The sequence below is a fragment of the Silurus aristotelis genome (genome assembly GCF_946808225.1).
Source record: "Silurus aristotelis genome assembly, chromosome: 8".
Taxonomy (NCBI): domain Eukaryota; kingdom Metazoa; phylum Chordata; class Actinopteri; order Siluriformes; family Siluridae; genus Silurus; species Silurus aristotelis.
The window spans coordinates 11,947,798-11,966,046 of NC_139581.1; the positions used below are offsets into that span (position 1 = coordinate 11,947,798).

The 18,249-nt window shown below is 36.8% G+C and overlaps 3 protein-coding genes across 3 annotated transcripts; 2 read left to right on the forward strand and 1 right to left on the reverse strand.

The window, feature by feature from the left end:
- The first annotated feature begins 1,966 nt into the window (after window positions 1–1,966).
- Window positions 1,967–4,548, forward strand: guca1c (guanylate cyclase activator 1C). The gene is made up of 4 exons (XM_083549218.1): window positions 1,967–2,165; window positions 2,512–2,661; window positions 3,267–3,354; window positions 3,437–4,548. Exons 1-4 carry the CDS (start codon window positions 1,971–1,973, stop codon window positions 3,571–3,573), a joined length of 570 nt encoding a protein of 189 aa, XP_083405344.1. The 5' UTR covers window positions 1,967–1,970; the 3' UTR covers window positions 3,574–4,548.
- Window positions 4,549–9,935: 5,387 nt separating this feature from the next.
- Window positions 9,936–10,670, forward strand: thrsp (thyroid hormone responsive). The gene has a single exon (XM_083548558.1). It carries the CDS (start codon window positions 10,029–10,031, stop codon window positions 10,443–10,445), a length of 417 nt encoding a protein of 138 aa, XP_083404684.1. The 5' UTR covers window positions 9,936–10,028; the 3' UTR covers window positions 10,446–10,670.
- Window positions 10,671–11,334: 664 nt separating this feature from the next.
- Window positions 11,335–17,156, reverse strand: ndufc2 (NADH:ubiquinone oxidoreductase subunit C2). Its single transcript, XM_083548480.1, has 3 exons — window positions 16,899–17,156; window positions 11,640–11,783; window positions 11,335–11,508 (listed from the first exon to the last, which is right to left on the reverse strand). The coding sequence occupies exons 1-3, from the start codon at window positions 17,035–17,037 to the stop codon at window positions 11,459–11,461; spliced, it is 333 nt and encodes a 110-aa protein (XP_083404606.1). The 5' UTR covers window positions 17,038–17,156; the 3' UTR covers window positions 11,335–11,458.
- Window positions 17,157–18,249: the final 1,093 nt, after the last annotated feature.

Sequence of the window (18,249 nt, forward strand, 5' to 3'; positions counted from 1 at the left end):
AATACATTTGCAAATACTAGGTAGTTTTATGATTGACTTGCAAGTTTAAAATAAATCCTACTTGTGATTAGCATCGTGGGTAGCTTTTCGGACCACCAGAAATGTAGAGTGGTTATTAGAGTTACCATAACAGTCCTCCTCTAAGTGTTTTTACTGGCATTGTGGTATTTCCACCCATAAAATTGCTGCTTACTGGAGGTATTTATTTTATTTATTTATTTATTTATTTTTCTCCTGCACATGTCGGTGTAACTCTAAAGGCTGCTGAGTGAGAAACACACCAGAGATGTAAATCTTTTGAGAGTCAGTGAAATGTTTTCCAATCCGAATGATCAACGAGGATATTAACTGAAGCTATTGACCTGCCACAGGATAAGGACTATGTAAGTTATATACAAATGCATGCATAGTATATGACCAGCATAGAAAAACAAGTAAGCTACTATATAGTACATATCAACTTCAGTTTGTACTATGATGGAATCCTATTTAAGTTCTAAAAAATTTCTTAAATCAGTAAAGATGTTAAAAAAAAAAAAAAAAAATTGTGATATTGATGCTAAATCTTGGTGATTTATTATAATTTTTTTCACTGCAAAGTAAACATTAGTTTTATTCTAGGAAAGGAGAATTCTGCAATCAGTTTATAGCACTTTAAATCCAATTAGCAGCAGTGCTGGCATATTTTCACTAATTAATTTCAAGTATATAAATTATTTATTCATCTTTTTTTGGCTGTTACTTAGAGAGAAACAACAGGTTTGAAGGGGGGAAATCCTCTGCAGGGCCCAACAGTCATTTAATTGTTTACACAATATAAATAATAAGATTACATACAATAAATACAATAATATTTTTATAAACACAATATAAATAATAATATAAAGAAATATTAATTATGTAATATACATATTCATCTGCATTTTTATCAACCCTGTTTTTAAAACAATAATGTGTTAGAATTTAATAATAAAAAACAATCATGTCTAATAGTTTCATTAGCTTTACATTTTTTGTATACACATTCATATGTCTGTATGGTGCATTTATGAGCAGGTTTGCTTTACTTTCTACAAAACTGGTAAACAGAAACAGTCTGCCAATTGTTTGGATGGATGTTAAATATCTAAAACCAGATTTACTAAAAAAAGGACCACTGATCTTGGCCAGTTTGATTAATTGAAACCTCTTTACTTGGCTGTTTGTGCTCAGTCTGGATTACACATTTCCTATCATTGGACCTCTCCTGAAATAATATCCATGTGTTATAGCAAGCAATGAACATTTTGTGACTACTCAAGAAGCAGGGTTGAAGACCACTGACCTATAGGCTCATAAAGTTTCATGCTAATATTTGATATATTATTAAAATTATCTGTATGGGTTTTAGTCAAGTTTTCTGGTTTACTCTCACTTCTCCAAAAACCTTAACCAGGATAAAGCGGTTGCTGGATTAATGGATTATTTTTAGCACCTTACAAAATGTAACTGTAGTAACTCCTTATAATAAACAAATTGTTAATGTTTCTTTAGAGTTTCCCCTGACAACTGCTCTCATACCTTACAAAATCCTTGCAGACTTTAAATGCAATGGCCAGGACTTGCAGAGGAAAATCCGGAATGCGTGAAAGCTCATTGTCTGATTCTTGATCTCTTATTCGAAAATTGGGGGTTAATTTCATTGAACACCTAAATCCAGCTTTACTGCTGAATTTAATATAGGTTTGCATTATTGAAGAGCTCATTCGTGTTTGAATTCCACGTACTTTTGTTCATAGAAGAATCAATTATCTTGTTAAGGAGTTATCTCTCCTTTTAGTTACCAAACGGCTTAAGGGCTTTAGATAATACTTGCTTCAATCTGGCATTTCTTCAGTTCAGCCACCATCGCTATCTCCATCAACACTGAAGCCGAGGCTATTATTTGCTAGTTACTCTTCTAAAAAATTGAGTCAAAACTTTTTGGAGTTATGGGTGCTCATGGATCCAACTTGGATGAAATCCTTGCTGAGGACATGCACCACTGGTACAATAAGTTCATGAGGGAGTCTCCATCTGGGCTCATTACCCTGTTTGAGCTAAAGAACATGCTACAGATGCAGGGCATGACTGAGGAGGCTAGCAGCTATGTTGACCAGGTCTTCTACACATTTGACATGGATGGGGTAAGATAATCCAAGCAGTATCCTACAAAAAGTGAATAATGGAAAATTATAAAAGAAACTAATTTAAATGTTAATACAGTCTTTTGACTTATAATTGTTAATTTGCCATAAAATAAAATTTGACATTCTGTCCTAACTGTTGTCTAATGGCTAATGATTGCTTTTCACATCTATTTTATTGTTAACCCAGATTATTAAAATCACAGGTAGTGCAAAAGCCTCTATCTGATAGTGACCATCACAAAACATTGCCAGTGGTTTCTTCATCCAGCATTCCAAACATTACTTAAAGACATGTTCACAGTTTTAACATTACAAGCTTAAAATTACATTTTTTTATTTTTAGGATGGATATATTGATTTTGTAGAATATATAGCAGCTGTAAGTTTGCTACTGAAAGGAGAGATCAACCAGAAACTGAAGTGGTACTTCAAACTTTTTGATCAAGATGGCAATGGAAAAATTGACAAAGACGAGATGGAGACCATATTTAAGGTATTTAATATCAGTTAGCATACACCTTAGTATTCAACATGAGATCTGATATTTAAAATGTAAGTATATTCTCTTTTAAACATTACTAGGATTAATCATGTTACCAATAAGAAAATAGATTTCTGTGGCAGAGATTAAGCATGAAGAGGGTTGAAACGTCTGATCCTCTGTCTCAAAGTGCTTTTAATCTTTGGACCCACAAAACTTAATCCCTAACGTAATCCGACTGGCATTTTGCTCACTTCATCTCTGTCGTTTCATGTTCAGATACTTTTCTACATGCTGACCATGAACCTGCAAGTATGAAAGGGTTTTTCTATAATGAACTATTGATTGAAGTTTTTAATTAAACAATTAAAGAATCCATTAAGAATTTAAATTGCATTAGATCATGACGATTTCTAAATTGCATTAGATCATGCATTTTTAAAATTACAAAATGTTCAGGTTCAGAATGAATATGTTTCTTTACATTTCTCCTCCATGGCTTATGTAATCTCTGATTACATAAGAACCAGAGAGCAGAAGAATGTAGTTAAATGTGGTATAGATAAATAAAGCAAGGAACAATGTGAAATTTAAGTGACTATATGATTCTTACACAGGCTATTCAGGATATCACTCGGATCTATGATGACCCTCCGGAGGACATTGTGGCACTTATTTATGAAAGGATAGATGTTAATAATGAAGGTAATGACCCAGATTAAAATGTTATATGCTATAAGAGACTTATTATATTTTCCAATTAATCTTTCCATTATGTCTGTTTTAGGTGAGCTGACATTAGAAGAGTTCATTACTGGTGCTAAGGACCAACCTGACATAATGGAGATGCTCACCAAGATGATGGACCTGACTCATGTGTTGGAGATTATAGTCAATGGACAAAAAAAGTTGGCCAGTGTGTAATGTCAATTCATGAACGCAAGCCGTATGGGATTAGTTATAACTATTATCTGGATATTACTGAATGCTGTGAGTTCTAATCATAGCAGGTGTAGTTAATATGCTGAATTAGTTAAACAGTGAAACTCCATGAAGGTTTTATGTGAGTAAGCAGTGTGTAAAGAAACATCAAACCAATTTATGCTAATTAATAGTTATGGGATAGTCAAACTGGTGTCTGGAAGATATTGCTTATGTTGTGAGCCTTTTAATTGTGTTTTTTTTTTGCATGATTGGATATTATATGTAAGTTGCTGTACATTGTCACTATATTTATGGCATTTGGCAGATGCCCTTATCCAGAACATTTATCTTATTTATTCAACCCCCAATGACTGCAGTTGAGGGTTAAGGGTCCTGCTGAACAGTGGCAGCTATGCAGTGAACTCATGGCCTTCCAATCAGATGTCCAAGGCCTTAATCAAAAGGCCTTAACCACTGAGATACAATCTCCACCATCAGCATAAATCACTAGGCTTCTAATACAATAGCAACACTGTGTTGGAAAACGCATGCAATAGGGTTTTACATAGAATCATTAAGGTTTTCCCACAAACACCTGGTTTCCCCAAAAAAACACATACTTGTACAAAAGGAATAAAATTATTTGATGTCTTTGTTTGCATCAACAAATCAAATTGTTTTCCAGAAGTAATAAGTAATGCAGCTGGATTAACTACAAAATTATATCATTTCAAATAATTTTGTAACCAATGAAAATCTTTAGCGTTATTGTTTAGGTCTGCAGCATTTCTTCATATAGTATATTTTCCATTGTTTCCATAGAATAGACTTGAGCACAGACCCTTTGTGTACTATGTGAATATGTACCACAATGTTATACTTTATATGGGCTAGTAAGGTTTTGAATAATTTTACAATGATGCTATATAATGTCTCTCAATGTTGCCTTAATTAAATCTAAATTTGCAAAATCCACTTTTTTATTTTATTAACCAATGTGTGTGACCATCTTTGAGCTATAACAAAGCCTACAGGTGTAGTTTGCACCTATAAACAACTTACTGGTTTATATATGCAAATCAATAACTACAGTATGTAGTGTATCACTACAATAACATGCATGTCCTAATCTGTTCTAAAAATAAAACATAAGGACATCAAAAACTACTACCTGAATCACTTTACGAGGGTCTAAAATCAAAAACCTTACTCAGAGTTTGTGGAAAATATATTGCTGTACTGGATTTTGATTTAAATCAGCAGGCTATGTAAATATATACCATTTGTAGTCTATAATTCGCAATTTGTATTTTATCAATTAGGTTAAATAGTAAAAGGCCCTCTACACATTATAAGGCTAATTACATTGGGGCACAACCTAATCACCTGTGAATCCTATGGAAAGAACCGATTGTCCAAATGAGAACCAGTTTGTGTTCATTTGCAATGTGTAGTCACTGAGGTCTTTGACACAGAATTGCCACACATTTCACATGATTTCTACATCAGCTAATGATTTATCATCAGCTGATATTTCACATGGGTGCCAGTCTGGATGCTGGCATTTATGTAAACCAAACAGTACTAGTTAAGAAAATCAAAAAGCAAACATTTTTATGTTCGAGCATTTTATATTATTAAAGCCAGCAGTGATTGCAGGACAGAGTGAAATCTACTAGTCTAGCCAGTATCGAGCTGCACATTGTTGCCAAATCTGATCATCACATGTTATCATTAAACTAACATGCAGATCAAGTACATCTATACTTCTTCATCTTCTTTCGGAGTCTCTGTTAGGGGTCACCACGGCGAATCATCTGTCTCCATACCCCTCTGTCCTCTACATCTGTCTCTTTCATACCAACTACCTGCATATTTTCCCCTCACCACATCCATAAACCTCCTCCTTGGTCTTCCTCTTTTCCTCCTTTCTGGTGGCTCCATCCTTAGCATGTTCTTACCAATATATCCAGTGTCCCTCCTTTGCACATGTCCAAACCATTTCAATCGGTCTCTCTCACTTTGTTTTTTTAAAACGCCCTACATGCGCAGTTACTCTAATAAACTTGTTTCTAATTCTGTCCATCCTCATCACTCCCAATGAAAATCTCAGCATCTTCAGCTCTGCCACCTCCAGTTGCTAATGGCCACTGGCAGGTGGCCATCGCAGGTCTCACCACAGTCCTTTAAACTTTCCAATCCTCTTGCAGATACTCTACTATCACAAATTACTCCTGCCACTGTTCTCCACCCACTCCACCCTGCCTACACTCTTTTCTTAACTTCTCTAACACACTCTCCATTACTTTGCACAGTTGAACCCAGGTACCTACACACAATACCTCCACCTCTTCACTTTTCTCCACCTGCTCCCTACTCTCAACACAGATCACAATATCATTAGCAAATATCATAATTCATGGAGACTACTGTCTGACCTCGTCCATCAACCTGTCCATCAGCACTGCAAACAGAAAAGGGCTCAGAACCGATCCTTGATGCAGTCCCATCAAGTCCCATTTCACTGCTCTCACACGGTCCTCATACATGTCCTGCACCACCCTCACATACTTCTCTGCCTTACATGACTTCCTCATACAATACCATAATTCCTCTCTCAGGCACCCTGTTGTATGCTTTCTCTAAATCCACAAACACACAATGCAACTCCTTCTGACCTTCTCTATACTTCTCCATCAAAATCCTCAAAGCAAATATTGTGTCTGTAGCAGTTCCTCAGAATGAACCCATACTGATGCTGACAGATGGCAACCTCTTCTCTCAGCATGGTTTTCATTACTCTTTCCTATAACTTCATGGTGTGACTGATCAACTTTATTCCCCTGTAGATACTGCAGATCTCCCTTATTCTTACAAATTGTCTATTCTCCTTCTCACTCCTTCTTCATTCCTCAGGCATCCAGAATCTTGTCAAACAAACTTGTTAAAAACTCCACTGCCATCTCTCCTAAACATCTCCACCCTTCTACTTGTATGTCATCTGGTTTAACCGACTTTCCACTCTTCATCCTCTTAATTGCTGCTCTCACTTCCTCGTTACTAATCCTATCCACTTCCTGCTTCACCATCTCCACATCATACAAACTTATCTCTCTCATTTTCCTCATTCATCAGCTTCTCAAAATACTCCCTACAACACACTCGCCTCACAAGATTCTGGATTTCCATTTCCATATGCATGTTTTATTGCTCTAACTTGCAGCACATCCTTCCCAGCTCGGTCCCTCTGCCTGGCCAATCGGTACAAATCCTTTTCTCCTTCCTCAGTTTCCAATTTCTCATACAGCTCCTTATATGCCTTTTCCTTTACTTTTGCCACATTCCTCTTCACCTGCTGTTACATCTTCTTGTACTCCTGCCTACTTTTCTTATCTCTCTGCTGATCCCACTTCTGTTTCGCCAAACTCTTTCTCCTTATGCTAACACAACCCTCCCCATTTATCCAGGCTTGGGACCGGCACTAAGAGTGCACTGGCTTGTGCAACCATAATGGCTGAGTTAGATCAAGTACATCTATACATTATGTGAATATGGTAAAAGGACCCGTGAGTTTTTAGGAAGTTATATTTTAGTTTTAAAGGCATGGCTGTTCTCGGTAACTTTGGCAATATTGTTGGTGGTCATTATTAACAAACTTAACTTCATAAGACAATTACAGTGTTGTTAAAATGTAAAAGACTAAAAACATGTAATGGTGCAAGCCAAATCATTAGATCATTAGGCCACACAAGGCAATTTGGTAGTACTTTCCTTGCATTTATAGAGTACTTTTAAGTGCTGTGAGGCAGCAACATTATCTGCTAAGACTACTTATTTTCCTCACCGTATATATATATATATATATATATATATATATATATATATATATATATATATATATATATATATATATATATATATATAGAGTGAGGAAAATAAGTATTTGAACACCCTGCTATTTTGCAAGTTCTCCCACTTAAAAATCATGGAGGGGTCTGAAATTGTCATCGTAGGTGCATGTCCACTGTGAGAGACATAATCTAAAAAAGAAAAATCCAGAAATCACAATATATGATTTTTAAACTATTTATTTGTATGATACAGCTGCAAATAAGTATTTAAACACCTGTCTATCAGCTAGAATTCTGACCCTCAAAGACCTGTTAGTCTGCCTTTAAAAATGTCCACCTCCACTACATTTATTATCCTAAATTACATGCACCTGATTGAGTTCGTTAGCTGCATAAAGACACCTGTCCACCCCATACAATCAGTAGAAATCCAACTACTAACATGGCCAAGACCAAAGAGCTGTCCAAAGACACTAGAGACAAAATTGTACACCTCCACAAGGCTGGAAAGGGCTACGGGGAAATTGCCAAGCAGCTTGGTGAAAAAAGGTCCACTGTTGGAGCAATCATTAGAAAATGGAAGAAGCTAAACATGACTGTCAATCAGACTGGGGCTCCATGCAAGATCTCACCTCGTGGGGTCTCAATGATCCTAAGGAAGGTAAGAAATCAGCCCAGAACTACACAGGAGGAGCTGGTCAATTACCTGAAAAGAGCTGGGACCACCGTTTCCAAGGTTACTGTTGGTAATACACTAAGACATCATGGTTTGAAATCATGCATGGCATGGAAGGTTCCCCTGCTTAAACCAGCACATGTCCAGGCACGTCTTAAGTTTGCCAATGACCATTTGGATGATCCAGAGGAGTCATGGGAGAAAGTCATGTGGTCAGATGAGACTAAAATAGAACTTTTGGGTCATAATTTCACTAAACGTGTTTGGAGGAAGAAGAATGATGAGTACCATCCCAAGAACACCATCCCTACTGTGAAGCATAGGGGTGGTAGCATCATGCTTTGGGGGTGTTTTTCTGCAAATGAAACAGGGCGACTGTACTGTATTAAGAAGAGGATGACCGGGGCCATGTGTTGCGAGACTTTGGGGAACAACCTCCTTCTCTTAGTTAGAGCCGAAGCACACAGCCAGGATAACCAAGGAGTGGCTCTGTAAGAAGCATATCAAGGTTCTGGCATGGCCTAGCCAGTCTCCAGACCTAAACCCAATAAAGAATCTTTGGAAGGAGCTCAAACTCTGTGTTTCTCAGCGACAGGCGAGAAACCTGACTGATCTAGAGAAGATCTGTGTGGAGGAGTGGGCCAAAATCCCTCCTGCAGTGTGTGCAAACTGGGTGAAAAACTACAGGAAATGTTTGACCTCTGTAATTGCAAACAACGGCTACTGTACCAAATATTAACATTGACTTTCTCAGGTGTTCAAATACTTATTTGCAGCTGTATCATACAAATAAATAGTTAAAAAATCATATTGTGATTTCTGGTTGTTTTTTTTTAGATTATGTCTCTCACAGTGGACATGCACCTACGATGACAATTTCAGACCCCACCATGATTTCTAAGTGGGAGAACTTGCAAAATAGCAGGGTGTTCAAATACTTATTTTCCTCACTGTGTGTGTATATATATATATATATATATATATATATATATATATATATATATATATATATATATATATATATATATATATATATATATATATATATATACACACACACACACACACACACACACACACACACACACACACACAATCAATGGCTGGCTTATGGAAAAATAATTGTAACCAAAGTATCATCATATAGTCACAGTACAGAAGCAACAGCGAGAGACAGCTATTGTAAACATTTGTAAAAATATTTTAACTTACTGAAAGATTTTTTTATTTTTTTTTGTCATGCAACCATATAGGTAAATATATCTATTTTTGTATCTTGGGTAAGGCAGAAAATACATTGACAAAGTGGAAGAGAAATCAAAAACAACTATTATGAAATAGAAGGCCTTAGCATCCTAGGCTGTAAATGTTCTAATCTAATATGAACTACTTCAGCTAGTGCTGTTGTCAAACACCTGATTCTGTATTTACAGCAAGAAACCATTTTTGCTGTTGTTAAATTACATTCACTATTCACCTCTAGTAAACTTATAAAGAGCAGGCTTAGTCCATGTGAGTTGTGTGCTATACTATATCAAGATAAACATTTCAGCTGAAATCTGTACATGATTTGCTAAAGAGTATGGTCTGATCTGACATTGCATAGGGGTCAATGTCCTACCCAAGGCCTTCATGACCTTGATGGCATCAACCAGCCAAAATGTCCTTGAAATCAAAAAGTAAACTTTGGAGAAAAAAAAAAAACCCAATCAAATAATGAAAGCTTGTTGCTACATCCAAAACAACCCAACATGTTCCAGTCTAATCACATTTACACAACTTTGTGTACCTGCCCCTCCCTTACCCTGACACACACTATTTAAGATCACAGAGTCCTGTTGACCGATCACTGCTCAGTGCTCAGGCCCTATCTGCCACAACACCGCCTTTCCAACATCACAGGAGCTGCCTGAATTATCCAGATCAACATGCAGTGTGAAGAGACCAGACTGAACAAGAACTCCTTGTTGCGTGCGTTGAAGCGCTATAGCACTGCAGTCAACAACATGGAACAGACCATCCTGCTGCCCAGCCTGCTCAGAGACGTCCCATTTGAACACGATGTGGACTGCGAGGCTGTAGAGAACATCAAGGACCTGTACGAGTACTATCACATGCTGAAGGTGATCAGGAACACAGTGGAGAGCGGTCTGGTGCCTCATGATGATGGGAACACGAAGACTCACACAACTCTGTATAAAAGCCTGGAGCCATTGCTGGAGGCCGACCCAGAGGCATTCTTCTACTTCCATCTTAGAGGTCTGTTTTCAGTCATGGGCACTGTCACAAAAAGATCACAAGACCTTACAGAAAAATACCTGGACATTGTGGGCCTAGGAAATTAGATGAATAAACAGCAAACTGCCCAGACTTATGCATCTTTTAGCAACATTATCAAAGCTGTACCTTATAATATACCTTGTTATACTGTAATAATTGTACTTTATTTAAACATATGTGCGAGTGCAATATTGTTTGTTGTCACTTCCTTGTTCTGTTCACAGAAGAAAAATATGACACACTAAGTTTGTAAAACATCACTTACAATAAAATGTTTAAAGCACAAGTCATCCAGTTTCAGCTATCCCATTATCATTTTGAATCATTATGGGTTGATATAAATGAAAAACCAGTACTAATGATCAATCAGAATAGCACTCAAATCTATTGTCAGCATCCTTTTTTTAATCCACTTAAATTTAATCATTAATTGTACTAAATAAATAAAATCAACACCCTATTACATGTCATAGTGTTGAAACTGTGGAAACAGTGCACCATGAAATCAAAAAAAAAAAAAAAAAAAACAATAGCGCTTTATGACAATTATTAGTGTAACAGTCGAGACTTGGATAGTTATCTACAAAAATGAAAAGTCCATTTCATTTGATAGTGCTATTAGCAGGGCAGGTGAAGTTTTAAAGTTAAATTCCTCTAGCACTCCTGAGGAAACCTAAATGAAAACAGACTCACCTGTAAATGAAAGAAAGATCAATTTAGAGACCTTATTCAGAATTTCATTTGCAAATTAATTTATTGCATACCTGAAGGTCACATTTATTGCAGAACCTGTTATATATATTAAAAAGTTAGCAAATGTAAGCATTTGTCATGTGTTATACCCTCTCCTCTTTCAAAAATATCCAGTTTCCCAAAACAGTTTCTGAATTAGTAATTCAAGAACTTTATCTAAAAAAACCTCATTAAACATAAAAGAAACTCACAAATATGCCATTGTGCATTTTAAATTGTTTATTCAAATATTAGAAACAAAATATTCACTTATACACTTTAATAACATGGTGGACCGAAGAAAGCTTCCAGAAATGCTGCTCACGTCTGTGAAAAGTAGCTTCGCTCAGCGGATAGGGTGAAACGGCTCTACGATCTCTGAGAACATCTTCTTTTCTGGAGAAACAGTTTTCATAGGCATCAGTGTCACTCACATGCAATCAACACTGTATGTATTGGAATTTCTATTGAAAGTGGACATTCTAGAAGTTGCATGTATCATTATGTATCATTTTCACAGTCATTACCTATTTCTGGAAACTCTGCTGGGTGCATTCGGATGTACTCTTTCATCTCTCTGTCCAACTTGGCATATTTGTAATTTTCAACCTTTGTTAAATGGTAGCCGATGAACCAGCCAATAGTTATGAACAATGCCTGTCGGTGAACACCTGCAAAAACACACAAAATACACATCAGTGTTTGAGATGAAACAACTACAATGTCTTCATTTAGAAATCATCACAACAGTCCAATTAGAACAGAACATTATTATATATTTGGAGTATTTGGACAAAACTATGTGGACCCCCATCAGTGCCTGCCTTCACCCTCTATTACTACTTTTATATTATATTGAACAGTCTCATGTATTTCTTTAATAGTATTAATATGACAGAACTGGTTGAAAGTAGATGGTGTTTCAAATAATTAAATGACAAATTCTGAATACATTACCACTTCTACTACAATTTAACAGATCACAGATCACAATGATCACATTTAACACTAATTTATTCTCAAAAACTGAAATTTTTTATGTAAAATGTTATTACTATTCTATCAAAAATGATTAAAAAACCACAACAAATGCAATGCATTAGGTCAGTATCAACTCCAGAATCATGAATCAGCAGTAAAGCAGCACATACCTAATAAACACAATGTAGACGGACAGCCTTCCATGTAGAATGAGAGCCTCCTGAGTTATAGAAAAGCTCTTAGAGCTGCTAGATCAGCATATTTCTCTACCCTCATAGAAAATAACGAGCATAACCTTAGATTTTTATTCAGTACGGTAGCAAAAATGTAAGGAAATAAAAGCACTGCACTAACATGCAAACCATCAATAGGTAGTAATGATTACTTTTGAAAACATCAGGCAAAAAATCCAGACAATTAATATAAATCCTATATATTTTTTATAAATAACCCTGTAGGCAGCAGTGCACCGTAATTTCCGGAATATATAAGCCGCTCCCACTGAATTTGACAAAGATTTTTATTTTTAACATAAATAAGCCGCGTCTACACTGAAACTAATAAACTTTACACAGGCTTTACGAAAGACACTAAATGCAATATGTTGCACTTCTATTAGGAGCATAGTGGTATTTTGGGAATAGCCTGCCACTGCATTCTTCCGCTATTACTGCGTGTGTTCAAGAATGAGGATTATGTCCTTATTATTTTCTGATGCTCATTTCTAAGTTTCTTTGACTAACCCATAACGCTGTTGCCAAAAAAAATAAAAAAGCACGAGTTTTGGAAGCCTGTCTGTGCTTATATGATTTCTGTTGCAACTGAAATTTTAGTGAGCTCTCCCTTCACCCTGACTCAACGCGCTACAACGGCTTGTATCTAAACAGTAGCCTTGCTTAGTTACGCAAGCAAAAAATTGAGGTACGAGCTCGAGACGCGTGACGAAAATTAAGATAAGCAAAGAAGAAAAAGTAAAAATGTTAAAGTTTAGGGATACGTAGTGTACAGGAGTGATAGTTAAAAACGAGTTTCCCCTCCGCCTCCGTTTATCGCCTCTATCCCCCCTCCACACACACACACCCACCCACCCACCCACCCACCGTTTTCGTTAGCTCAAGTCGTCTCATCTCCAAGGAAAACACACTGAATAAAACCTTATTATAGCTTTACATACTCTTTCTATTGTGTTTTTATAACAAATAAGATTTGTTATTTAGAAATGTATTTTCCGAATTAATAACATAAAACATAAAAACAGGGTGTCATTTTGAGGGTTGGAACGGATTAATGCCATTTTAAGTATTTTCAATATGGAAAACTGATTTGATGTGCGAGCAAATGGAAATACGAGCTCGTCCACGGAACGAATTAAACTCGTAGGTCAAGGTACCACTGTATTTCTCTGGGGAGTTTATCTTTTGTCATCGTCATGCATTTAAAAATCAACACCGGTGAAAGTTTTTTCTCCCGATGCTGTGCAGCTCAGAACACAGGTGACGTTTCCGTTCGGAAATTTCATTGGTCTAATGTTATGTCGCTCCGTTTTTTGGCTTGAAGTTTGTGAAACCGGGAAAAACCCAGGAAAAAATCCACAAATAAGCCGCTTCATTGTTTAAGCCGCGGGGTTCAAAACGTGGGAAAAAAGTAGTGGCTTATAGTCCGAAAAATACGGTAATTATAACAGAATCAATTACAAAGTTTTACTCCTATTCAAGAGAATGACTAAATTTGATTTATTTAATCAAAATCATCAACTTGTATTCTCGAACCCTTACCTACAAGTTTCTTCAACAGAAAATTCCAGAAGTAATTGAACCTGTTCTAAAAATAATAAACTCTTCCATCAGCACTGGTTATGTACCTAAATCCTTTAAACTGGCAGTTATCATCCCCCTAATTACGAAACCTGACCTTGACCCTTGTCAGCTGTCGAACTAGAGGCCAATATCTATTTTTCCTTTTGGCTCCAAGATTTTAGAAAAGGTTGTAGCACTGCAGATTTGCTCACATCTACTTAGGAATAACATTTTTGAAATGTATCAGTCAGGATTTAGGCATCATCATAGCAGAGACAGTGCTGGTTAAAATGATAAATATTGGCCTCTGATCAGGGTTGTGTCTCCTTATTTATTTTGCTCGACCTTAGTGCAGGTTGACACCATTGCTCATACTATCCTCCTTGCTAGACTAGAAAATAATGTTGGAACAGCTCTCTCCTGACTTAGGTCTTATCTGACTGATTGTGATCAGTTTGTTGATGTAAATGGTGAGTTCTCCACACTCTCTAGAATAAAGTTTGGTGTTCTGCAAGGATCTGTCATAGGCCCACTGCTTTTCTCTCTGTATATGCTTAACATTGTTAAGCTAATCTCTCTCATCTGGCTTTGCTGAAATATACAACATTTCAGCAAAGCCAGATGAGAGATCAGCTTAATAATGTTGAGGAATGCATAAAGGACAGTAGACAGTGGATGCTTGATAACTTCATTTTGCTTAACTCGGATAAGACGCAAGTACTTTTACTAGGACCACATGCAGCTAGAAGTGAACATTACGATTACGTAGCATCTCTGAATTATGTTTTTGTCTCAGTGTGTACAGCAGTTGAACACCTTGGTGTTATTATTGAGCCTAGTCTTTCCTTTCAGGCTCATGTGAATAACATTTCACCTTAGAAATATTGCTAAAATTAGAAAAAATATGTCATTACAGGATGCAGAAAAACAAGTTCATGCTTTTGTAACATCTAGATTAGACTACTGTATCGCTGTACTCTCTGGGTGTTTGAGTAAGTGCATAAATAAACTTCAGTTAGTCCAGAATGCTGCAGCAAGAGTCCTTACTAGATCTAGAAAATATGACCACATCACCCCTGTTTTAATCAGTCTACACTGCTCCAAATCAAATCTCGCATTGATTATAAAATACTACTACTGACGTATAAAGGACTGCTAAGTCTGTTATAATCAATGGAGAATGCAGATAATGCAGAAATAGCCTGCACCTTTTGTTGATACCTCAAATAATGAAGACTACAGCAGGGGGTAGGTCTTGCGCTTATAAAGCCCCATATTTATAGAACAGACTTCCAATTAGTGTTTGGGACTCAAACACAGTCTTAGTGTTTAAGTCAAGAATGAAAACATTTATTTGGTCTTTTAGTCTTTGTTAGCCATTTATTAATACTTTGATCGGTATATTTTTCTTAGGTAAAGGAGCAAATCTGGGGGGGATCATAAATATAGAGCGTTCGGTGAACTGGAATATTTGTATGCTGTCATCCCCTCAATCTCACGCGTTCACTTGGGTTTGTTGACGGTGGTGCGGTTGGTCGTCTCTTATCCCAGAGATCCCTCATGTCTAAGTTACCATCAGGTTCTCCCTTTTAGTTTTTGCTGCCATAGCGAGTCTTGCCGGAGTCCTCAACTGCACAGTGTCCATAACTTTTATACAACAATAAGGATACATAATAATCCATATCCTTCTCTCTCTATCACACCTCTCTCTCTCTCTCTCTCTCTCTCTCTCTCTTTCGTTAAACATGCCCCTGAGGCACCAGTGACCACTGTTCCTGCCCCTTTTCTCTCCTCAGATCTGCCCACTTCGTAGCAGCCTGCCTCTGAATGGTGTTCTCTTCGATTGGAGGCCACTCTGTGCAGCTGGGGACGGTTTCTCATCAACGGCCTGGAGATCCATGAAATTCCGGAGTAAGAACAGTAGCTTTGAAGATTTGGATTTGGACTGTAGTAAATGTCAACAGTCTGTTACACTGACTCAGTACTACACTTTGCATCTGATCATCACTGCACACCTCAACATTGTTTATCTGTAATAAATGGACAATCGGTGCCACCCAGATGAGGATGAGGTCTGGTTCCTTTTAAGGTTTCTGCCTTATGCCATCTCGGGGAGTTTTTCCTTGCCACAGTCGCCACTGGTTTGCTCATTAGGAACAAACTTACACATATAAAGAACATTCTTATTAATTCGTTATCACCGCATTATCTGTGTAAAGCAGCTTTGAGCCAATGTTCATTGTTAAAAGGGCTATACAAATAAAAATGAATTGAATTGACCAAAACACTTGTGCAAAAACAGAATTAAGATAATTCTTAAGAATAATGAGGAAAAACCACTTTGAACCATCACAGACTAAACAAATTAACCAACTTTGCACAGATTAGTTTATGTTTCTTGTTTCTAAGATTAAAAAATTTAACTCTCTCCAGGGCAGATGGGACAAATATCAATTGCAAAGTGGTTATCGGCAAAACTGTAGTCTTTTTGTCAGATCCAAATCAGTCTGGTCATTTTTGTTGACCTCTCTCATAAACAAGGTGTTTCCATCTGCAGACCTGTATGACTTTGTACGTTTGTGCATTATAATGTGTTTGCACTCAAGATCACTGCTTGATTTAATTTTATGTTTGTAGATTAGCTTTAGCACATCTAAATGTCATTCATTCTGAAGTCCACTAAATCAGCCTAACAAAGACAGAGAGGAAACAAAGACATAAAGCAGTATTTTATATGAATCATTTATGTTAATTGACTAAAGTAAGAGAAATTACGGGACGAAGTCCCTCAATGTTGTGTGGTTCTTGTGATTTCACACTGAGATGAAGTGGGTTGTATACTTTTGCACTAAACTGTATACTGTAACAGACGCACACATAGAAGACCTCTCTGAGCTCAGAATATCTAGCACATCTAAAATACATTATAGTAAATGTGTTTATTTATTAGCATGATTTATCAGCTCAGCTAGCATTAGCTTGCTAGCCTGTACTCTGTGACACACTCACCGGCTCTGATCGCAGGCCTTCGGTTAAGTGAGTTATGAAGCATCGCTGTGACCCAGCCGGTCAGCCCGAGCCATGCCGAGTTTCTGTTTATGATTCCCGGGGGAGGGAGGACTTTTGCCTCATCTGGGAGAAGCCCCATTTTCGAGGATTAATACACGAATCCCACGAAGTGGTGAACAGTGTTAGCCCTTTAGCACATCACCTCTCAAAGCAAACCAAGGGCAATGTTTGGGAGGCGTTGCAACATATGTAGTCCGTCCGGAAACTCGGTGTTCTGCCAAAGATTCCGGCTTGCTGTAAAAAAAAAAAAAAAAAAAGTGTTATATATTTTCTAGATTTCTAGATATATATCTATTCACCTATCGAGAAGTTTCAATGAGAAATATATATATACACAGGGATTTTATACAAATGGACCATAAGTAAATCACATTACTTTAAAAATAAAAAATAAAAACAGTGATGGATGGGTTCTAACACCATTATTTTATTAAATATGAAAGAACCTAGGTATTCAAAGATATTGGTGACAGATGAGTTAATAGCTGGAAAAAAAAAATACCCTACACGGGCTGCAAAAAGGGTTTATAATGTAATAAAGTTATTCCTATTTGACACCATAACCATTTTTTAAAACTGTGTTACTTTTTAAATGAATTGACCACGATTGCAATATAATATTTTTTTTTTCTCTCCCCATTATTATCTCTTCCTCTCTCCCCATTTTTAACTAAAATAACAATCACCACATTATAATGTCACTTTCTGTCATGGGCCTTACTGCCTTCTATGCTTAACTATCTACTTAACATACTATCTACACTCTACTGTGTAATGCGTAATTACGGTTTATTAGTCCTTGTCTTGAAATATTATCCCCATGTGGCATATCTTTAACCAAGGAGACGATCACTGCATTATTATGTCATGTTCGGTCTTGGTCTAATGAGTACTATCTTCAGTGGTCAGTCATTGAGTTGTGCTAGTTGTAAACATGAATTAGTCAATGTCTTGTTTTAGTCCAGCACTAAAGCAGTACCTGTATGTTAGCTGTGCACTGTTCGTTTACTCTGAACCTAAACCTCTGATTCTGACACCTGCATCTTACTATAACAACACACAACTACAAAGCACATGTAGAGGATTATGTAAAGCTTGATCAGGAAACTTATAAGAATGGGGTAACTGTGTGCTGCTTGTGAGAAGCAGTGGTGGGTGGTCAGGGCCAGCAAAGCGTTCTCTGCTGGCCTAAACACTATCAGAAGCACTGACCTACATTTACAACCTAAATTCTAATATTTGTTAAATGAAATTGTATTAATTTATTGCCAACTGTTTATTCTCTTAATTT